The 24,959-nt window shown below is 36.1% G+C and overlaps 1 protein-coding gene across 3 annotated transcripts in view; it reads left to right on the top strand.

The window, feature by feature from the left end:
* Positions 1-24,959, top strand: part of MICU1 (mitochondrial calcium uptake 1) — a 210,775-nt gene that overhangs the window by 154,909 nt on the left and 30,907 nt on the right. For all 3 annotated transcript variants that reach the window (XM_074296868.1, XM_074296869.1, XM_074296867.1), the window contains exons 9-10: positions 3,291-3,428; positions 21,619-21,727. In XM_074296868.1, the coding sequence (XP_074152969.1) occupies positions 3,291-3,428; positions 21,619-21,727 (247 nt within the window). The remainder of the gene's footprint in view (positions 1-3,290; positions 3,429-21,618; positions 21,728-24,959) is intronic.

The following is a 24,959-nucleotide window of genomic DNA, read 5'->3' on the forward strand; positions in this document are numbered from 1 at the left end:
AAGCACCATTATTCCCCATGATAATGAAGAACAAGATGTATTTTAGCCAGAAAATTACTTTGTGAGTCTAAGCTTGGAACTCTTTTTGTCTCATGTGAAAGAATTAAAATTGCTGTGAAAACTCAGAACCTGCATTTGATTAACACTCGGAAGCTCATTCAAGCGTTGTGACCATGAGAATGGAGATCATGTTTTCCACTTGCTTTGACAATCAATCTAGAGTAGTGCCACATGCAAAGAGGTACTTCCAAACAAGCAGTTTTGTGAATTATCTTGGCCTCATGCAACTCTTAGACAGGCTAAATTCACCAGGCCAAGGGACTTATTCATCAGGTTTCAATTCCCTTTCAGTCCTTTTTGTTCCATTCTTTATATCTCAGGATTATTGATAGCAAATATAAAAACACAATAGAATTGAGTAGTTCTGTTTTCTTTCTGACATTGTATATCCTTTATTCTTTATACTCAGACAGCCTTTCCTGTTGGACAGCAGTGTTTGAAAGTCTTATGTGACACTGAATTTGAGCTTCCTGATGCTAATATTACTAAGACTTAACTATTCTTTTATGTTTCTGTTATCAGTGAGATCTTTGATTTCATATTCTAAACATGACCTATCTTAACAAGAGAGACAGCTAGATAGTATAGTGGATAAGAGTGCTGGTTCCCTGAAATCATGAAGGCCTGAGTTCAAATGCTAATTGTTTGATCCTATTAAGTCACTTAACATATTTGCCTCAGTTTTCCTTGTTTGTAAAATGGCAATAATAATTGCACTTAACCTATTGGAATTGTAAAGATCAAATGAAATAATAATTGTAAAGCACCTGGCAAAGTGTATGGAACATAGTAAGTACTATATAAATGCCAGCTGTTATTATCATTATTGTTATTAGGACCTTTTAAAATTTGAGCTCAGAGGAGAGCTCTTCCTACACTGAAATTATTTGAGATTGTATTGCCATTGTAAGAGTTGCCAAACAAAAATCCTAGGAAATAAGCAAAGATACTAATTGAGACAATAACTATAGCAAATTTGCGGGTTACAAAGTAAATCCTCAATAATGAATAGCATTCCTATATAATAATAAGATACAAGAAGCAATAACAGAAACCCCATTCCACATAACTACAAGATTCATAAAATAGGCAGGGACTAATCAGAGTTCAGCAAAGACTTGAATAGATTCAATTACAGAGTGCTCCTAAAAGAAATAAAGAAAAAAAATTGAAGTTGAAGAAATATTCATTGCTCACAAGGAGGCTGTGCTAACATAATAAAAATGACAATGCTAACAAAATAAATTTTGCTTTTAATATTAGACCAACAAAATTACCAAAGGAATACTTCATAGAACTCAATAAAGTAATAAAATTCATTGGAAAAAAGTGAAAGATCTAGAATATCACTTTTAGACTTCAAATTATATTATAAAATGGCATTTATCAAAACTATCTGGTATTAAATTTAAAAAAAAGACATCAGTAGAACAGACAAGGGAGAATCAGAAAAATAGAATAAAATAAGCCAGCATTTGTTAAAATGGGAACATAAATTACCTATGGGGAAAAAAGTCCTTATTTGCCAAAAACTTCTAGGAAAACTGGAAAGCAATATGGCAGAAATTAGGCTTAAACCAACATCTTACACCATACTCTACAGTTCCTTCTAAATGGATATATAGCCTTAAAAATGAAAGATTATGACAGTTTTTTTTTAAGTTGGAAAAGAAACATCATATACCTCTCAATGCTCTAAGTAGGAGATAAATTCTTTACCAAATGACATAGAGGCAATTACAAAAGATAAAATAGTTAATTTTGATTACTTGAAACTGAAAAGCTCCTACACAGACAAAATTAATCTACCTAGAATAAGAAGGGAGGTGGTTGAATGGGGGGAAATATCTGTATCATTTTTCTCTGATAAAGATTTGGTATCTATGATATAAATAATAATGGAAAATATCTACAGAATATTGTTTTAAAAAAAGAAAAGAAAAGAGATACTAAACAAATACTTAAATTGACTTAATCATAGGTAATGAATCCCATACACACTCATTCTGCTAGAGCAGCATTGTTCCCTATCATGTATAGAATCCGAAAATGTCCTAGCAATCATCAAAACTTGCTCATAATGAACTAATAAGAAATTTTACTCTCTCCACATCTTTAATAGGTTTTCCTGTTCTGATCAGCTTCTGGATACTTCTTTATACATTTCATTATTTCTGTATTCATGAGTAGCATTAACATTGCAGCTGGCACCTAAGAAATCATTTTCTTATTCTCATTCTCTTCATTTTAGGTGGAAATTTTATACCATTTTCTGCTGACCCCTTTAGATTGGTAAAGGGTATCTGCATATTTAAATACATTTAGTGATTTCCACTAGCTTTGCAGTGAAGCAAGAAGAATAAAGAGCAACACTGAGACAGGCCATTGTTCTTTTCTGCAGAGTTGTGTTTTTTGTGTTGTTGTTGGGGGGGGGTTCGGTCTCTGTAGACATCTTTACCTTTGGTTATAATTTTGTAGGAAGCTTTAAAATACATTAATCTTCTTTGAAAGGAAGATACCCCAAGGAATTTGGATAACCCCCAAAACACAATAATTATATTAATAATATTGTCTGGGAAGCTGATATAACTTTAAAAAATAAAATAAAATAACTGGTCAGATTGCCAATTCTTGATTATCTGTGCTTTAGGGAACATTGGCATGAATTATCCAAAGCCAAACTTGTTTATTGATTCTTTTTTTTAAGAACTAACACAGTTATTTTATCTTTGTTGAGACTCACAAATTACCCTGTGAAGTAGATAAAGAAAAAATACATTACAGTATCTCCATTTTACACAAAAGGAAAATTAGAGGTTTACTCAACATCACATAGTGGCAGAGTCCAGGAGCAGAATTCTTCAGGAAAGTAGAAAGAAGGTTGGCTTTGGAGATGGTCAGTTCTTACTAGCCAAATGACCTTGGACAAATAACTCACCTCTCAGAACCTCATTTTCCCTATTTGTAAAATAAAGTTATAATTCCAGTACTATGGATCTCACTGAGTCATTATAATAATAGTACCTTATAAAATGTAAAACATGATGTACCATTTTTTTCATTCCAAGCTAAGAGTTTTCTATAATTCTCAAAAATAGACTCTTCCATTATGTATATGTTTATCCTGTGTTCTCTGTCAGGAATGTCCCAGTATTTTTCTGTTTCATTATTTACACCCTCTCCCATATTGACACATTGGCCTGTGGTGAAATTCTCCCTTTTCCTTCTAGTTTGAGCGTCAGGATCCTGTCAATGGGAGGATCACCGAGAGACAATTTGGTGGAATGTTGCTGGCCTACAGCGGGGTCCAGTCCAAAAAGCTGAAAGTGATGCAGAAGCAGCTCAAAAAACACTTCAAGGAAGGGAAGGTGAGTAGTTCTGACTGAAATCGCCATTCTACATCTGTACAGCCCAGCCAGGTGTCTGTCACTCCCACAGAATCCCCCATTTCCCAACCATATCCAGGACCGTTTTAGCTTGTTCCATGAAGATTCCAAATCAGCTTGAGAAATCCTGCTGTTTGTCCAACAGCTACAGTCTACAACCATCTTTCACAGACTTCTTCCCCCATCTCCCTTGATTCTTTTCTTTCCCAGCTAACTCTGCTTGGTGCTTTTTCCTGTAGTCTTTTTCTGTGCTGCCAATAATTATCCCTTGACATTTAGTGGTTTTGTCTGTTCAGAATACCTTGAATTATAGGATTTAAAATTATAAACAACCTTAGAAAGCATATAGTACAACTTCATTTTGCTTTTGAGTAATTTGAGGGCTCATGTGATTTGTCGGTAATTAAACACAGAAAGTAGCAGACCAAGATTTCAAACTCATGCCCTTTCAAATTGGATTCAAATCCAGCCATCTTTCACCTATTCTGTACCTCTTCCTACTTCATGTCATAGTTTTGAACTAATCCTCATGCTCAGATTAATTATGGATAACTTTTAACATGCTCAGGTGCGGGCAGAAAGGTAACCAGCATTTATTAAATGCTTATGTGTCATAACTGCCCTAACCACTGAGGAAACAAATAAAAGCAAAAAGAGAGACCCTGAGCTCAGAGAACTTACATTCTAAAGTAGGGCAAAGGAGCAACTTTGAAGACTGAAGTTCGGCCAGCCTGAACCCTACCCCAAAATGGAATTCCCCTGTGGGAGATGAGGGCTGGCTGAGGGGCCGAGATTGGGGACTGGAGATGGTGGAGTTAGTGAGATAGAGTTCTGCTTTATTGCTTAAGAAAATGAGGAAGAAGAGTTTTGAAAGACTCATACGCCAGGTAACAGCAAACTGGGCACCTAAAAATGATGTGAAGCAGTGACAACTGTGGTTCAAAAATCACAAGATCCAAATCCCTCTTATAATCTCAGGAAAGCTGCTCACTTTTCCTGGACCCAATGCCTCCTGTGTAGAAAGTAAAATCTCAAAGATCTCTCCTCACACTAATATTTTATGGTTTTCCAGCTTCCAGCCCCATGCTTCTTCCTTTGGCTAGGAAATAGAAAGGAAGTTGATCCAAAATTAAAAATTGGCCACTTCACAGTTATAGGCTGTTGGTAGAGCTGTTACTTGATCCAGACATGCTAGAAAGTAATTTTGAAACATACTTTTTTTTTTATTTTATAATTATAATTTTTGACAGTATATATGCATGAGTAATTTTTTATAACATTATCCCTTGTATTCATTTTTCCAGATTTTCCCCTCCCTCCCTCCACTCCCTCCCCTAGATGACAGGCAATCCCATACATTTTACATGTGTTACAATATAACCTAGATACAATATATGTGTGTAAATCCAATTTTCTTGTTACACATTAAGTATTAGATTCCGAAGGTATAAGTAACCTGGGTAGATAGACAGTAGTGCTAACAATTTACATTCACTTCCCAGTGTTTCTTCTCTGGGTGTAGCTGTTTCTGTCCATCATTGATCAACTGGAAGTGAATTGGATCTTCTTTATGTTGAAGATTTCCACTTCCATCAGAATATATCTTCATACAACATTGAAGTGTACAGAGATCTTCTGGTCTATTCATTTCACTCAGCATCAGTTGGTTTAAGTCTCTCCAGGCCTCTCTGTATTCCTCCTGCTGGTCATTTCTTACAGAGCAATAATATTCCATAACCTTCATATACCACAATTTACCCAACCATTCTCCAATTGATGGACATCCATTCATCTTCCAGCTTCTAGCCACTATGAAAAGAGCTGCCACAAACATTTTGGCACATACAGGTCCCTTTCTCATCTTTAGTATTTCTTTGGGATATAAGCCCAGTAGTAGCACTGCTGGATCAAGGTATGCACAGTTTGACAACTTTTTGAGCATAATTCCAAATTGCTCTCTAGAATGGCTGGATTCTTTCACAACTCCATCAATAATGTATCAGTGTCCCAGTTTTCCCACATCCCCTCCAACATTATTATTGAAACATACTTTTTTAAAAAGAGCAATTAGAATGCCCATTATCTTTGACCCAAAGATCCCACTGCTAGGCATAGCACCCCCATACACCAAGAAGGTCACCTGAATGAAATTTTGGGGGTGAATATATGAAGATCCAGTAGAGAGAAGTGTCTCTTATCATTTTAGTGAGATATTTTTTTATCATTACAAACAAGTTAGCAACAGAATAGAGGTGCTGTTTTTGAAGGAATGGCTAAATAAACATGTGATGGACAATGGATAGATTATTACTACTCTATTTAAAAACCAAAATAGAAGGCAAAAAAAGAATTCAGCGGATCTTAGCAAGACTGTCAGCTGGTCAGTTTGTTAAGCATTTGTTAAGCACTTACTGCCAAGCACTTACTGTGCTCAATGTTGAAAATTCAGTACAAGCAAAAAAAGGCCCTTAACTCCCAAGTAGCTTATATCCTAATGGGGAAGAAAAACATAAAAGAAAGCTGGGAGTGGGGCTGGCCAGAGGTGGGGGAGAAGAAGATGATAGAGAATCTGGACTGAAGTCTGGTAAGAATTGAAGAAGTAACTGACTTGGAGGCTTTGGGAAGAGGTCTCCAATCAAAAGAAGGGACCTCAAGGGTAGAGAAAACTTCTAAATTGTGAATTCCTTGCTGGGCTGTAAAATTCCACAGTGGAAGTGATCTTCCAGGATGAAGAGATTTCTGAGACAAAATAGAGAATTCCACAGTGAAGTACATTGAAAAGTGAATTGACGCAATGTGAAAAAGCAGAACTATATACACAGTGACTTCAATAATGGAATAATGAGGGGGAAAATGAAATTTGCCATTACTGTGACTGAATTTGGCCTCAGAGAAGAATGGAGAATATTCACCTCCCTTTCTTAAATTCAGAGAAGAGGAACTGTGGGTGTTGAATATTGCAAATCCTATTAGCCATGATCAGGTTATTGTGTTACTTTGTTTTGGTGAACTGATTTTTTTTTTCCTTTTTAAAAATCTTGATTACAAAGGAAGGCTTGTTGAAATGGCATGTATTTGTAAATAAATGGCATTAAAACATGTTAATTGCATGGGTATGATCATTCTAAGAAATCAAATGTCATATGCTTAGGACTGCCTTATTTGGTCTTTATACATATTATTTACTTATCTATATCTATATATATATGTATCTACATTTTATATATATATATATATATATATACATATATATATATATATATATATATATATATAAACTTTGCCTCTGTCGAAAAATAGTCATATCAACCAATCTATTTCCTTCTTGGCTTCAATGTTGAGTATTTGTGCTTTGAAACATATTCTCTTTCTTTCTTTCTTTCTTTTCCTTTTTTTTTTTTTTTTTTTTTTTTTTTTTTTTGCTGAGGCAACTGGGATTAAGTGACTTGCCCAGGGTCACACAGCTAGGAAGTGTTAAGTGTCCAAGATCAGATTTGAACTCAGGTCCTCCTAACTTCAGGGCTGGTGCTCTGTCCACTTTATCACCTAACTACCCCTGACACATATTTCTTATGAGGAGGCAGTTGTTGGACTAACCTTTGAGAAATGTCAGCTACCCTCACAATGTTGCCACGTTTTTGCTTAGGCAAATGTCCTGTCAAATAGATGGTAATAAAGTGACCAGAAAACAAAAGTTACAGGAGAATTCACTCTACCAGAAAACACCTCCATGTATGCCTAATACATATCTGACATCATTTGTAAATAAATTTTTTTTATCTTCAAATATGGGTTAACTCTTGCTTACTCAACAGTGACTGTTCCTTTCTTCTAGCCACATTTTAGTCATTTGACTTTGAATTAATTCCACACAATGATAAGCTAATTTATTATTTTACTATAAAATTATAGCAAAACAAAAAACAAATTTATTAGATGTTACATCCTCTGCCTTGCCTCAGTCAAAGCTGAAACAAAATTTTTTTTAATTCATTTTTCCAAATTATCCCCTCCCTCCCTCCACTCCCTCCCCCCGATGACAGGCAATCCCATACATTTTACATATGTTACAATATAACCCAAATACAATAGATGTGTGTAAATACCATTTCCTTGTTGCATATTAATTATTAGATTCCGAAGGTATAAGTAACCTGGGTAGATAGACAGTAGTGCTAACAATTTACATTCACTTCCCAGTGTTCCTTCTCTGGGTGTAGTTATTTCTGTCCATCATTGATCAACTGGAAGTGAGTTGGATCTTCTTTATGTTGAAGATTTCCACTTCCATCAGAATACATCTTCATACAGTATTGTTGTTGAAGTGTACAGCGATCTTCTGGTTCTATTCATTTCACTCAGCATCAGTTCATGTAAGTCTTTCCAAGCCTCTCTGTATTCCTCCTGCTGGTCATTTCTTACAGAGCAATAATATTCCATAACCATCATATACCACAATTTACCCAACCATTCTCCAATTGATGGGCATCCATTCATCTTCCAGTTTCTAGCTACAACAAAAAGAGCTGCCACAAACATTTTGGCCCATACAGGTCCCTTTCCGCTCTTTAGTATTTCTTTGGGATATAATCCCAATAGCAGCAATGTTGGATCAAAGGGTATGCACAGTTTGATAACTTTTTGGGCATAGTTCCAGATTGCTCTCCAGAATGGCTGGATTCTTTCACAACTCCACCAACAATGCATCAGTGTCCCAGTTTTCCCACATCCCCTCCAATATTCATCATTATTTGTTCCTGTCATCTTAGCCAATCTGACAGGTGTGTAGTGGTATCTCAGAGTTGTCTTAATTTGCATTTCTCTGATCAGTAGTGATTTGGAACACTCTTTCATATGAGTGGAAATAGTAAAGCTGAAACAAATTTAAGGCCTAAAAACTTAAATAAAACATAAAAAGCAAAAAAGCACAAGATGTATTTTATCATCTGGTGAAGGTAGTTCTAAATTTGTTCCTGGCTCAAAATTTCAAGATTGATTGCTCATATATTTTGATTAAGTAGATTCATAAACCTAGAAGTTCACTAAGAAGCCTTTCTTTCTAAGGTTAGCAGTCTATCCCTTTAGAAACCATTTTCATGAGAAAAACACCACCTGATCTCTTTAGTATTTTTTATATTTCAATTTTGGGATATCTAGTATATTGATAAAAAAAAAACCATAATTTTTTCCTACTTTAATCTATTTCTGTGAAGTGCTATATATCAAGCAAACACAGCTAAAGGAAGATCCTACTGGGAATGATCAACATTTATTCAGAACCCAGTAATTGTGCTGTGCTTTGCATTTTCCTTTTTAATAGCTGATAGAAAATAGAGCTCATTCATTCTGTAAACAAAAATTTAAGGCTCTTTTTGTGTCTGGCTCTGTGCTAATCTCTGGGAATATCAAGAGACAAAAGCCAGTTCCTGGTCTCAGAGTGTTTACAATCGAATCTATAAGAAGCAAGCTATATAGAGGATAATTAGGGAATAATTAAAAGAGGGAAAGCAGTGGAATTAAGAAGGGTTAGGGATAGCTTCCTCTAGAAGGTGGGGTCTTTGTTGGAACTTAAAGGAAGCCAAGGAAGTCAGTGGTCTAGAGTAGAAGGGAAAGAGTGTTCCAGGCATGGTGGAGAGCCCGAGATAATGCCCAAAGTTAAAACATGGAAGGTCTTGTCTTGTTCATGGACCAGCCAGGAGACCAGTTTCACTGGATCAAAGAGTACTTGGAGGGGGAGTAAAGTATAAGAACATTGGAAAGTTAGGAAAGAGCTAGGTTATGAAAGGTTTTTTCCTATTTTCTATTTGCCCCTGGAGGTGATAGGGAGCCACAGGAGTTTATTGACTAGGGGAATGACATGATCAAAACTGTGCATTTCAAAAATAACCTTAATGGCTAAATAGAAAATGGGTTGGAGTGAGGAGAGATTGTGAAGAGAAATTTGTAAGCCACTTAACAAATCTTTGTGAAAAGAAACAAGCATTTAATTATATTTGGGTGAATCTCTATTCTCATAGCAAGGGAACTAAGTTGTCTCATGGATAGAGCACCTGAATGGGACTTGGAATCAGGAAAATTTGAGTTCGAATCCTGCCTTAGATTTTACTTAACTCTCTGACCCTGGAGAAATTACTTAATCTCTTCCAGTTTCTTTTTTTTTTTTTTTTTTTTTTTCATTTGAAAAATGAGGAGAATAGTATTTCACACAGTGATTTTTGAGGATGCAATGAGTTTGCATTTTGCAAGCCCTAAACCACTGCATAAATTCCAGCTGTCACCAATCATAGGTACTGCCTCATCTGTACTGTCACTGAGTCCTGGTCTTCAAGGTCTATTGAAGCCAACCAGTATCTCAACAAGAATTCCCCAATAAAATACTCTAAGGAGTAAATCACTTAAGCAGCCTAGGCCACTTTGCAGCAGCTCTAATTGTTAGAAGTTCTACCTTATGTTAAAAGTAAATTTGCACCAAATTACACCCACCCACTGTTTCAGTTCTGTCTTCTAGGGACCAAGCAAAATAAGTGTTTTCCCCCTTTAGTATGACATCCTTCAGATACTTGAAGGCAGCTATACCAACCATTCTAAGATGTCTCTTCCTGGGTGACTCCCAACTACGTTTTTCCTTAAATCCTTCATAAAAGATCGGGGGGGGGGGGGGGGGACTTTCTTATAGAACTCTTGACATGAGGTGAATACCAATGTAAAAAGCAAGTTGTCTACCAGTGCTGTCCCTCATTCTCACTGTTTGATTATTTCACTTCATTTTTTAGCTGTTCAGCTCTCTAATGATATCTTTTATGATCCTTGTGCACAGTTCATTGGTAATATGCTACAATCTATTCACATCTACCATTGCACCTTTCCGTTGGTGATTCATAACTTCTTTGGAAACTGTAAAATATATTCCATAGCTCACTGCCATAATAACTGTGTATATTCCCTCTAATCCAGCTGCTTTTCCTTTTTTTTGTTTTGTTTTCTTTTGTACCATTTCTGTTTCTTTACGACACATTGAGGGTTCATGTTAAATTCCCAATATGATCATTTTACTGCCACTGATGGAGAAAAAAACTTTGCTGTATAAGTCTTGACAGATAGTTTCCATTTTTGTCCTGTTGTCCTTTCAGTTTTATTCTTGATTGTTCTTCAGATAATCTGGCTTGATTGGGCTTCAAGCCCAGCTTTTTAGAAATTTGTTTTTCCCTCTACTTCCAAATCTTATTGATGTATGAAGTTGTAGCATTCCTAATTTTCCATCATTATCCATAAGATTTGATCATCTAGTTTATATTCTAAGCAGATATTATTAGCTTCTCTGTTTCTCAACTTGGCAATGAGATGAAGTATTTGATGATTGAGACAGATTCTCAGCTTTCTTGGTCTATTATTCATCATATCAACTAATATACATTAGTTAAGCTTCCTTAGTGAATAGGATGACGGTCATCTCTGAACGTTATTTAATCCTTTTCTTTTTTTTTTCTTATATCAATACTTTGTTTAGATCAGGGGTAGGGAAACTTTTTTTCTGCCAAGGACCATTTGAATATTTCATAATTCATGGATCTAACAAGTTATCAACTTAGGAACTCAAGGACTGGGAGGTTGTTGTGCCTAGCTTTCAGTTCATCATCACCTGTGATTGCCTTGACAGAGCCAGTCCAAATAATTTCATGGGCCTTATACAATCCATGGCCTGGATGTCCCCCACCCCTCACTTGGATAGTTGTTAATTTTGCTTCATATGTGTATATTGTTTCATGTTCATTCATTCTTCTAATTTCTCATTTCAGTTTTTATCTTTGCCCTCCCTAAATAAGAGATTGCTATATTGGCAAATAGTCATTTCCTCTCTGCTAGAATAAAATCAAATTTGTTTTCTGTTATGTTTTTTGATATATTCCATTTCCAACATCTCCACACTCTCTTTTTGGGTTAAAAAAAAAAAGCAAAAAAGTATTTATGATACATAATTACGAATCTTCTTTGTCCAGGTTACAAGCTATTTAGCCTGTCTTATTTCTCACTCTGTAATTGTGATTTCCATCATATTTTTCACCATACTCTGCCAATATTACTGAATGTTAAAGTATGTATTAATTTAATTTGGAGGTTGAGTTTTTCACAAAATTTCTCTACCTCATCTTCTGTAACAAATATTGACACCTAAACCACAATTACATTCAAGGTAGTTATTTTTCAAATGCTTACCATGGACACTACAATACAAAATAACCAAGTATTGTATGAAGTTTTTCTTTTGTACACACATTAAAGCCAACTTTGTTAACTCCTGAATTTGCCTCCCCAAGGAGAACCTGCAAACCCTTCTTCCATTTATCTAAAATTTCCTTTTTGTTTACTGGTTTTATTTATAGTAAGAATTTTCAGATTTAATATTATTTTATTTTCTCAGCAGTATTCTAATCATTAGTCTCTGGACGGGATGTAAATTTAGAGTACTAACAGCTGATTTAACATTTATTGATACTCTTAAAGCCAAAGAATTCATCACTAAGTGAACTGCCCATTGGTGAAGAACCTTACCAAACTAGGCTAGTCCTCAAAAAGCCAACATAATTTGGATTGTATTCAAAGTCTTTCTATAATAAGAGAACCATCCAAAACTTGTACTCAACTGTCATAGCCTTGAGAGCCAAAAGTCATCTCTGAAGTCATGAAATAAAGTAATATGCACAAAGTAATTAATATTGTGTACCATCTGTATCCAGAAAAAGAATTATGTTCATTTCTTTTTTTGTTTTGTTATCTCTCTCATGCTTTTACCCTTTTACTCTGATTTTTCTCTCCCATCATGATTCATAAAGCAATGTGCATTAAAAATATTTTTAAAAAAAGAAAAATAAATAAAAATAAAAAGTAATTAATATTATGCTTCAATTTAATTGAAATGCCATCCTTTTGTTTTATGCATATAACATTTTTACAATTTGCACCTGTGCATATGTGGTACAAATATGGTGGCTTAACTTTGATTAATTCTAATATAATTAAAGTATTTTAAAAATCTCTACAAAGCTGCAAGTAATGGAAATATCTTGATTTTCCCCATTACTGCACCACTTTTGGAGAGAAACTTGAGGTCCGGATCCATGGCAGCTTTTACTGACACAGGAATAAAGCAGTAAAAAATATGAAGCAGGAGGGTAAGCAAATGAGATAATCTTCTGGGGAAAAGAAATGTGTGGCAGAAGAGAGGAGGGAGCTGGTCTGTCTTGTGCTAGAATATAGATTTAACTTAGATGGCTTGGTTTTGATTCCTGGGGGATGATTTCAATCACTAATTAAAAATCTAGGCAGCGTCTATTTACACATTCATCCACTGCCTGTCTGAATTACTGACACAGGGGAGCTCATTCTTCATTTCCTTCCCATCTTATTCACCCCAACAGTGGGAAACTAGACATGTGTAGTAAAACATAATTCCTTCTTTATTTGCTTGCTTTAATAAAAAAAAATTCTAAGATAATGCATTAAGTAATTGAGTATATCCACTAGTCTGCGGACTATTGGCATGGAAAAAATCCACAATTTACTGTGATTAGCACATGTGTGTACTTGTATAAGAAATAGTATGTGTGCAGTAAAGTGGCCCTTTATATCTTCAGATTAGATTTTAGTAATGAATCCAGTTATATGGGGAGTGTCTATCACTTTTTAGTCACTTTATAATCTCCGTATCTCAAGAGCTTTGCACATGGTGATAATACTTTCTTATTAAATTTGTCTCATTGCATTATTATATAATCATTATCTTTCCATCTTTTCCATGAAAATAACATGAGCTACTGTTTCCAAAACTTTGCTAATACTATATCCTCAACATTATACTATCCTCAACATTATTTTGGCTGTCACCTCTCTGTTGGTCCTTTTTGTTCAATCACTTCTTATTCATGGAAAAGTCCATTCTTGTTTTCAGAGGGAAAAGCACAATCAAGCATTTCTGCCTTCTTTATCATCAGTCATCTTCATCTGAGCTACACCAGCCAAAGGTCCTGCCCCTTCCCCTTGAATCCTCCATTTTCTAACAATATAACCAATAATTGCTTCCTTCAATAATTTTGCTCATTCCAAGTTTTAGCATTCCTCACACTCTTCTAGCAGAACCGTGCTACAATCTTGTATTCATCTTATACTATCTGGCCTTGCTTCCATCTTTTGTACATTTCTTTTCAAAGCTAAACTAGTTAGTGAGATTCTTGGATATCTAGACTTTTGTCCTATTTTTTCCTTTTTTTTCCATATTCATTAATTTTTTTCTCCCCATTCATTCTCCTCTATTCCTGCTTGTCACATAAGTATAGTCAAGCAAAACAAATTCTGTTATTAGTTATGTCCAAAAATCTGTTTCTTATTCTGTATATTAGTCCATCTTATCTTTCATGAAATAATCAATGATGTTCATTAGTCATCTAGAAATATGAGTAATCTTTTAATTTATCAGGATTCTTAACTTTTAAAATTGTAAATTTTTAGCGCATTGATTTATAGCATATATCAGGAGTCACCAAACTATTCTCTACTCACTCCACTCCTACCGCTAAACTTGGCCTTAAAGTTAAGAATTGTTTTCATTCTTTAAAAACACATAAAAATCATTCGTTTCTCAAATATAAAGAATTGCATCAAATTTGTAAGAATACAATTCCCCATTTATTAAATGGTCAAAAGATATGAAGTTAGTTTTCAGATGAAGAAATCAAAACTGTCTATGGGTATATGAACAAAGATTCTAAATCATTTTGAATTAGAGAAATGCAAATTAAAACAATTCTGAGGTATCACCTCACATCTATAAGATTAGCTAATATGACCCCCCAAAAAGGAAAATGATAAATAGTGGAGAGGATTTGGGAAAAGTGGAATACTAATGCATTGTTGGTAGAGTTGTAAACTGATCCAGCCATTCTGGAGAGCAATTTGGAACTATGCACAGAGGATAAACTAAGTCCTTTAATCCCTCGATACCACTACTAGGTCTGTATCCCAAAGAGATCATTAAAAAGGGATAAGAATTTACATGTGCAAAAATTTTCATAGCAGCCCTTTTCTTGATGGCACTATTGGAAAGAGAGGGAAATGTCCATCATTTGGGGAATGGCTGAACAAGCTATGGTATATGAATGTAATGGAATACTATTATGCAATAAGAAATGACAAATAAGCAGATTTCAGAAAACATGGAAAGACTTGTACAAACTAGTACAAAGTAAATGAGCAGAAACAGGAAAACATTGTATGATAATTATTTATGAATCATTCAACTCTTCTCTGTAACACAATGATCCAAGGAATTGGGAAGAAAGATGCTATCCACATCCAGATAAAGAACTGATGGATTTTGAATATAAATTGAAGCTTACTTTTTTCCCATTTTTTGATTTTTTTTCCTTTTGATTTGTTTTTTTCACAGCCATTTCTTCTTTTTCTTCTCTTATTACTAAAGCTAATGTTTTTATGTATCATAATTCTTTCAACCATTTTCTAGTTGGTGGGCTCTCCTCCCTTTAATTTCCAGTATTTTTTTTGATACAAAAAGAACTACTATAAATATTTTTCTACATATTATACCTTTTATTTTTTCTTTTATGTCTTTATATAGCTGGACCAAAGGACATAAACTATTTTGTAACATTTTCTTTTTTCACATTCAGGAAGGATTGGCTCCATCAGTAGTACATCAGTATTCCTGTCTTCTCTCAATGACACTAAGATTTGTCACTTTTTTTATTGTATGCTTTGTCAGCCTGGTAAATAAAAGGTAGGAAATTTCAAATTTGCTTTTCTCCAATTATTAGTGACAAAACATTTTTTCCATATGACAGCAGTCTTGAGTTTCTTCCCTTGAGAACAGCTTGTTCATGTCCTTAGACCATTTATCAATTGGGAAATGGCTTTTATTCTTATAGATATGAATCAGTTCCTTCTGTATCTTGGGAATGAGACTATCATTAGAGAAACTTCAAAGAAAGCTGCAAAATTTCTCCCTTTTAACTTGTTTCCCTGTAGCTCAGATTACTTAACCATATTGGATTCATGTTAAAATCTTTTTCTTTTTATGTTATCATAATTTTCTTTTTCACCTGTCTGATTCTCTCTATTCTTTCTTTGGACATGAATTTCATTCCTCAACATCTGTTCTGAACTGTCTAACCCTAAGGTATTTTAGTCCAAGAGATCCTCATTTACTTAAAAACTTAGCCACTTTTCCATTTTTTCAATTCCTTCATTGCTCCCTTGACAGGTTGCCTTAGCCTTTTCTGGAATAGATTCCCAAACACTTTTGCAGGTATGTTCCATCCTTTTGTGGATATAAACTTCTCTATTGCACCTCTCAATTTTTTCTCTACTATACAGAGCCATGAATGTGCAGTTACCAACACAAAAGTGAAAGAGGTTATGAATAAAATCACACAAATACTCAGTCACCAAAGTTGAATGAAGAGAATATTGAGGACTGACTGTAATTTTCCCTCTTTTCCTACCACTTTTCCTCCCACCTCTTCTCTTCACCATGTCCTGACTCCTAGATCTGGTTCTTACTTTTTCTTTCTCTTTTTAATACTCCTTTCATGATCAACTTCCTTCCCTCAAGTTGAAATAACCTAGAAGTTGATCTCAAGTTGAAATCTGCATTGCTTGTGACTGTTCCTTAAATCTTTTCTTCTTATCCCCTACTTCCCAAAATTGACTTTAATGTTTATCTTTGCCAAACTCTATATGTATAGATTCAGAAAGCGGGAGATCATGAGATTCTTATTTCCTCTCCCCTTCCTCATTTCTTTCCAAGTGCATCTCTTTTAACCTCTCTTCTCTCATAAAAGTAACAGTACAGAGGAGAACCAGATCCATATTTAACTCCTTTTGTGGCCCTTGAAGATAATAAGATTCTGAAGGTATCCTTGACTCTCTTTCCCCTTTTAAAATGTCAGAACTTCATTGCTGTTTAGCACCTTTCAATTGCTTAAGTGTATTTCTTTCTCTAAGTTACTCTTGAACCCTGCAATTGAATGTCAAACTTTCTTCTTGGGTAACCATCCTTTCTTTTGCAGAATTATTTTGTAGACTAAGTTATTCTTGGTTCTTCTCTTTTGCCTTTTTGATTTTGCTATTCCAAGATTTACTGTCCTTTACAATAGTTGTTGCCAAATATGGTGTGACCTTTTTGACTGTGGTCCCTGCGTACTTGAACTCTTTCTTTTTTTCAGCACGCATTATTTTTTTCTTTTGATTTGGAAGCTTTGGATTTGAGCGATGGTATTTCTGGTTACTTTCAATTTTCAGAATTTCTTCCAGGAGTTGATCAACATGATCTTTCTATTTATACTTTGCCCTTTGCTTCTAAGATATATGGACACTTTTCCTTTGTTATTTTTGAAAATATAGTGTCTCCATTTTTTGTTTCATCATGGTTTTTATTGTCCTTTCTTTTATCTGTTTTCCATGTCAGTTTATTTTTTTACTATAGACACTTTACATTTTCTTTCTACTTTTTCTAGTGATTTTACTTTGTTCTAGTATTTATTGTCTCATAAAGTTGAATCCTGTTTACTTCTTTCTGATGTATATAGGTAGTCCACTATTCGGGCAAGTTTTTAATACCTTCTCTTCTAGGCAATTTTCATTTCATTTTCTTTCCAATTCTATATATAAAATCTTAATTTTATATATAATTTAATTTGTTTTAAATCTTGTTTCATTTCTTTTAGCCACTCTAATAGTTTTGGTGCCCAAACCATTTTTTACTTCTAAAGTTCTGCTTGTGTTTATTGCAGGGTTATTCTCTTTCTGGATTTACCTCTTGGGTTTCTCCTAACTCATAGGATACCTTCACTAACCTCTTGTTTTCTTCCATTCATTCATCTTTTTCAGCCCCGTTCTTGGTTTGGCTTTTGTGCTCAGGATCTCCCCTCCAGACCCTTCGGTGACTTAGAGGCCCTTGGGGTTCTGTCACTTTTGGAGTCTGGATGCCACTACCAATCTCTCAATGATGAGGTGGCTGGTATTAAGCCTTGCTCCCATTTCTGTCATGTAGATTCTTTTAGAAAGCCCTGGGTTCCAATCCTGTCCCAGAGACTGCCTACATTTGTGCCAAATCACCTGAGACCTGAGTTTCACATCTGTAAAATGAGTGCCATTGGCCTTACCTGTGGAAATGATTGAATGATGCAGTCCTTTAAAGTGTGCTCTCCCCCACCCCTCCCTTTTCCTCTCTCCCTCCTCTCCCTCTTTCCCTCCTCTCCCTCTCTCTCTCTCTCTCTCTCTCTCTCTCTCCCTCTCTCTCTCTCTGTTCCTCTCCTTCCCTCCCTCCCTTCCTCTCCCTCTCTCTCTCTCTGTTCCTCTCCTTCCCTCCCTCCCTTCCTCTCTCTCTCTCTCTCTCTCTCTCTCTCTCTCTCTCTCTCTCTCTCTCTCTCTCTCTCTCTCTCTCTCTCTCTCTCTCTCTCTCTCTCTCTTACTTTTTGTCTCTCCCTTCCTTTCCCTCTTTTCCTCCCTTCCTTTCTCCCTCCCTCCCCCTGTCTCTCCATATATAAATGTCAGCTGTTATTATCATTTGTATTATTGCTGTTATCATTATTTTTCCCTTGCACAAGTGTCCAATCAGAAGTTGATTTCTTCTCCACTTTGCTCTATCAGACCCCAGTGGGACACTGGATAAACTGGCACTTAGATGACCCCCCCTTCCCTGGCTCTCAGTCCCCCAAGGACAGTGACCTAAAAGAGCTTCTTCTGTCCCTCTGTTTAGAATGTCAGGGATAGAATATGGCTTCAGGTCCTCAATCACAAGAACCCATGATGGCTTATACCTCCCCTATTCAGAGTATTAGCTGGTTTCAAGCCCATTTGCAGGGGCTCATGCTGACTTCCCTGGCACAGACCCTCTTCCCACCCCTGCCAGCTTCTGGCCTGCTTACCTGCACTCGCTCCGGCTTCCCTGGCTCAGCTTCTCTCCCTTGCTCTGCTGGCTTCCAAGTTTACCTGAGCTCACACTGACTTCCTTGGTACAATTCCTCCCCATACCTCTGTCCCCTCCTGGCCATCTTTCTGTGAAGTTTTGGACTGAGGCAATTCCTCCTGTTTCTTTTTGTTTTCTTTATCATTTGTCTTTCTGGAATCCTTTTCAGATATTTTATTAGTAGTTCTAATAATCTTCTAGTATATAGAATATGGGATATAGAATATTCAAACTTGTTTGAAAATGTTTTCCCTGCCCTTACATGGAAGTTACCTCTTTGTAAAGGCTCTAAATAAGAGTCATAGCTTATGTTTCTGTGATACTTTATAGTCCTTATTTTATTTCATCTTCACAACAGCCCTTTGAAATATGAGTTAAAGTATCTGTTAAAGAAATTGATGGCTCAGTAATGGCAAGCCCAGCATCCTGGTGCTTAGAGTCTCACAATTCCAAATCTTTGTGGTCTAAGCAGAGCAGAAGATCTTTAAACACATCTAAGATGATTTTCTGTAGGTAGCAAGTTGTGGGAAAAGGATGACAAATACAGTGCATCACACAAACCACCAGGGGAACATCTGATTGCTTTCCAAGGGATTCCATCCTAGACAGAGATTGATTTACTCTCTTGGGTCTCAGATGCTAAGCCTGCTTACTCATGTCATCAAGCATCAGGGCAGTGTAGTGGAAAGAAGTATTGTTCCAGGAAAGAAGGAAGCAATTTATATTCTTGGCTCTGCTCATAATTAACTGTGTGACTTTAGGCAACTTATATAACCTCTTTGAGCCTAAGTTCCCTCATACATAAAAAAAGATGGTATTAAATGATCTCAAAAATTTCCTTCCTTAAAATTATAAATTATAAACATGTATATTATATGTATATATAAGTATATACATATATAATACATAAATTATGAAATTCTTGTATATGTTTACCCTACACTGGATTAATTATTGTCTAGGGGACAGGGGAGGAGAGAGGGAGGGAAATAAATTTGGAACACAAAGTTTTGCAAGGGTGAAAATTGAAAACTATCTTTCCATGTATTTTGTAAAATAAAAAGCTATTTTTTTAAAGCAACAAATAAAATAACTAGGACAAAATGGAAATTCCAAAAAAAAAATTCAATAAAACTTTAAAAATAAATAAAATTAAGAAATGTTATTTTAAAATCTTTTAAATATATATAAATCTATTTTAAAAAATCATAAAATTATATGACTTTAAAATGGGAAAGGAGAAATGAGGAAAGAATCCTTTACAAAGGAATAGGTGTTACCCCACACAAGCAATATCAGTTCATCTCACAGCTTCACTGATCAAATGAGAATGACAGAGAGACAGACGGACATTTGTCTCCTGGCAGCTGCCAAGTCTACTGAATTCTCACCACCAAAATCCATGGCACTGTGAAATGAAAATGTGGAAATGACACAAAAGAAGAGGTATTATCTTTTGTCTGCTTTGCCGCTACACTCTAAGGATCATGGGACCTTTCCCTCTGACCTGCAGCAGAACGCATCTATTTGTATTGTAGCCCCCATTTTACTGTGAGAGCCTTAAGAGCAGGAGCTGTGTCCATAGGACTTAGCACGGTGCTTAGCACATGGTTATTGTTTAATTAATTCTTTTTAATTTATTTACTCAAAGTGCTGACTATGGGCCAGGTGCTTTTCTAAGCTCTGAGGATGCAAATACAAGCAAATGAGCCAACCCATAACTTAAAGGTGCTTACAATCTAATGAGTAAGATAGTACTTATAGGGAAACTGGAAAGCAAAGGACAAGGGAAGTCTGCATGGGGGGGGAGGGGAAGGGCCCTTTGAAGAGATAGGGAAACCCAAAAAAGGAGCAATCTGAAGAGTGGACAGAGGTTTCTCTAGGGTGAGAAGGCAATTCTATGGCTAATTTTAAGGATACCAGAAAAGTTTTTTAAAATATATTTAACTTCGGACTCATTTTGTTCAACTCAACATTTATTAAGTACCGGCTATATACCAGATTTTTTGTTAGACCCTAGAGATACATGCACAAATGTGAAAATTACTTCTACCCTCAAGGAGCTTACTGATAAACAGAAGTATACATGGTATGATTTTACCTCTGTGTGTGTGTGTCTGTCTCTGACTCTCTCCTTCCCCTCTCCATACATATACATACTCTACATATGCAAAATACATACATATATATGTATACATATACATATATACACATAGAAAGAAATAAATTTTAAAGCCTGTCCTAGTGCTGGGTGGAAAGGGAGGAAGGAAGACAGTTTGGAACTTAAAATGGAATAACCAAAAAAAAAAAAAAAACCTTTTTAAAAGGGAGAGCATTTGAGACATGGAAGACCACAGACAGAATGTAATATAAGAGAAACAACAAATAAATCACCTTGGCTGGAACATAAATATCTCTTGTAAGGTAGAAAGTCATCCCTTACATCCTGATTTCAGTTAGCATTCTCTTTAGGTTGAGTAGAAAATTAGAACGAGGTTCAGTAAAATCCTGCAATTATTAACAGCCTCAAGGGACTCTGATGTCATAACAGGTCTTGCCTTGCATGAGTGGATCCCTGTGGTTAAGCTTGAATTTTTCTGATGATGACATTTAGATAATTCCTGGTCCCCTAATTTGGTTTCCAGGGAATAACCCTTAAAGTATTAGAAAATATTCACTTCCTAAACTCATATCATCTTATAGTTTTCATTTATGTACGTCAGTGCTTGCTTTAAACAATACACAGAAAATAAGACTTATGATTATCAAACTTCTAATCAGTTTGAAGAGTTACTTCACTCAGTAAGCCTGATTAGAATGGAGGAGACACATTTGTTGTGTAGTTTTAATTTTGGAACAATGTGATTGCCTTGCATTGTTTTGCTCAGTATTGGAATATTTCCCTAGTATAATACTGGCTCTGGTGGTTCTTTAAGTATTTTCTCTTAGGGCACTGAACTATTACTACAATAATAGACATCTTTATGAAAGAAATGTAAAGGGGAAAGTGAAGTTAAACCAGTAGTTAGTGTGCTTTTGCAGCAAGTAAAATGTTGACTTTTTGTTGTTATTGTTGACATCTAACTTGAACATTCCTTCCTACCATTCTTGTTCTGAATCTGGACATAAAACTGCCTACTTTAGGGTATCTAGGCCACTTTGTTGAAGGAACCATGTTCCCTTCTCTTTCAGGGCCTGACATTTGAAGAGGTGGAGAACTTCTTTACTTTCTTGAAGAATATTAATGATGTGGACACTGCCCTGAGCTTTTACCACATGGCAGGAGCATCCCTGGATAAAGGTAAATCTCGCAGTTGAGTTAGACACTTCAGAGTTTGACATGGGAACTGAATGTTGATTGAGGGCTTCTTGGGGGCCCACTCTTCTGCACAGGGTGGATATTACTTGAACTTGCTCCCAAGTAGAGAATTTCATTTTCATCCACATGTTACCTTTTACATGAGGGAACCCAGCTCAACAAACAGCTCTTTGCTAAGAAATTTGATGGGACAATCTTTACCTCTACTAGATACATGTTTTTTGTTGTTCCTTCATGTATACTGGTGCGGTGTAATAGAAAGTAGGATTCTGAACTTTAAGTGTGTGAATTTGTGTAACTTTGAACAAATACATCTCTCTGGACTCGTTTCCTCATGTAAAAAAATGGGAGTGACAATATTTATACATTGTGAGTGATAATATTTATACTTGTGAGTTATTTTACAATAACTCACAAGTTTCTGCCCTTTACTCTTTGTCAAAGTAAAGTGTCATGTTCATTATCTGTCTTCTGTTCCAGCAGGAACTGTGGACTGAGGAGGGTTGGTCCACACTACCCCCACCCCTTCTGCCATGGCCTGAGGCCTAGATTTTTGGCCTGCCCAGATTGTTCCTGCAGCCCTAGGCATAAGCTCAGCAGCAGCTAGAGGCTGCAGAGAAGATTTCTACTTACTGTAGTATTTATATATTTCTTACTCGTTTAACAGATATAAAACTATGCTACCGTTTTATTAGTTTCCTGCTTTTTATATTTCATTGATGAAATTTTTAATCCTTCTACCTCTACCTCCATTTGTATATAAGCTCTTTGGATTTTTTTTTATTGTGTCATTTTTGCATGGCCCAGGGATTTGGGGCAACACATATGTCTCAGAAGGGCTATCTTGTACAGGGGTTAGATGTATTCTGTTTGATGGAAAAGACCGGAACCAGGTGAAAGCTGTGGGAAAAAGAGACAAGCTTTATATAAGCAAAAACTTCCAAAAACTTCCCAAAAGAGATATTTGGAAGTGGAATATGCTTTCATGGGAAGTAGTGAGGGAGTCTTGATTAGGTACAGAATGGACTAGAGGGCCTCTGAGACATGATCCACTCCAATTCAAAAACTATCTGATTTTATAAGATCTTAAAGATGCTAACTACACATCTGCACATGTTCTGGGCCTTGATATTATTTCTATTTGAAGATAGGATTGAATGAGCAGGCAAAGATTATGAGAACTGTCTGAAATACTGATCTTTATATTAAGCAATATCAAATGAACAGAGCACAGGAAAGATGGGAACTTGTCTATGTTTCAGACCCATTAGCATACATCAGACACATTAAAAAAAAAAGATGTTTTTCAGATGAGTAGAAACAAGGACCTAAAAGAAAGGAACACAAAATAGGAAAGAAAAAAATAAGCATTTATTAAGCTCTGTGTTCCAAGCATTGTGCTAAGTGCTCTTTAGAAATATTAACTCATTTAATTTTATTAGTTAAGTTGCTTGGGAATGGGAGGGTAGGTATCAGAAAATGGACTATCGATGAAGTTCTATTCTCACTTATGCAGAAGTTGGAGTACCATTCCTTAGCATTGGTGTGGAACTCAGACATTATTCTATAGACTAGTCTCTTGAAAGATTTTCTGACTTTGAGCTCCTGTTTTTAATTGCTTTGCCCATTAAACTGAGTCAGTTTTTCTCTTTTTTGCTGAGGCAATTGGAGTTAAGTGACTTGCCCAGGGTCACGCAGCTAGAACGTATTAAGTGTCTGAGATCCTCCAGACTTCAGGGCCAGTGCTCTATCCACTGTGTTATCCAGCTGTCCCACAGTTACTCTCTTTAGGGAAAATTAGATCTTTCTTTCCCCCAAAAGGGAATTTAAAAAAGCCATTTCTCAAGATCTAAATCTCTCTATTCCCTAAATAATAAAAAAAAAAAAAAGTCAGAGGAAAACACTGCCTGTGAAATTAAAGATTTTATTAAGTAGGGAAGAAAAATGTGTGCATGGAAACTGCCCAGCCCATGCTGAACAGCCTGCCAATTAATGGATAGGGAGATTATATATTTTTTGCAAATAAAGGAATGCAGGGAAATGGGGGGGAGAGCCCCACTCCCAGGAGGAAGGGGAAGAATTCCAGGTGTCTGAACTGTAACCCTATGATTACAGATAGGAAGGCATAGCTCAAGGTTTGCTGATAAGCTCGAGGTTAGAGCTTAAGAGAATGTCTTCAAAAACCATAAATCAGGATTTATCTGAGCCCCATAACCAACAGTTAGGGAAGTCTTTGATCATAAGAATGTTCTTAAAAGGTCCATAAACCAGCAAATGGCTAAAGATATTCTTCAAAGCTGCTGTGAGCCTAATTGGCTTCAGAGTTGCTGATTTTCTGCACGTGGCAAAGTATGTTGCTTTGTCAAGCTACTCTCTGTCTTAATAGCCAGTCCTCATCTAGCCCTTCTTGGTCCCCTGGAGAATTGGAGAATTCAAGTATACCCATCAGGCAATGCTAGAACCAGAGGGAGTTTCTGCAGGTGATGATCTTATCTGAAAATTCTGTGGTAAATGTAGATGTATTTTCAGTTCATAGCTCCTGGATAGGGGACAAGGGACAGGGGGCAAGTACTTTCTACTTAAATATCACTCCAGCCCAAGACCAAGACCAACATTTTTTGTCTAAGGCATGTTGTCCACTGTAAAGAAGTTGTTCTCTTTTCCTGCACATGTTCACCTCCTTTTGCCTTATTTTGTCTGCTGTAGCCCCTTCTCATGGCTTCTTTTGTCCTACCTCAAATGAGAATACAAGTTAGCAACTTTCAAGTGATCATTGACTAGCTAGGTCGTTAGAGAGCGATAAAGGGCAGTGCTTTGCACAGTAAAGGTTCACTCTACGTTTCCTTCCCTTTCTGTCTCCAGTAGTACATCCTTGTGCCTCCTGCTGTCAGAAAAGTCACAAAAACAGCTTTGAGAATGCCTTGTCATCTCCCTTCTGGAGAAAACCTTTTTGTCTGTGTACCGATATGAAAAGCATAGACTTGTGCATTAGGAACAGAACCTGGAAGCTCTGCAAGCTTTGTCTGTTACTAATGTGGATTTATCTTCCTTGTACCATGGATGTACAAGGGACCTTTTCCGTACCAACCTCGGTCAGATTAAGATAGAGCAGACCCCAGGTTCCAGGACATCGTTGAGGATATGCAGCCCAGGGAGAATACTGAGCGTAGCCATGACATGTGAAGATTGCTGCACCCCTTTCCCTTCCCTGGGC

Source organism: Sminthopsis crassicaudata, chromosome 2, assembly GCF_048593235.1.
Source record: "Sminthopsis crassicaudata isolate SCR6 chromosome 2, ASM4859323v1, whole genome shotgun sequence".
In the NCBI taxonomy this organism is placed as follows: Eukaryota; Metazoa; Chordata; class Mammalia; order Dasyuromorphia; family Dasyuridae; genus Sminthopsis; species Sminthopsis crassicaudata.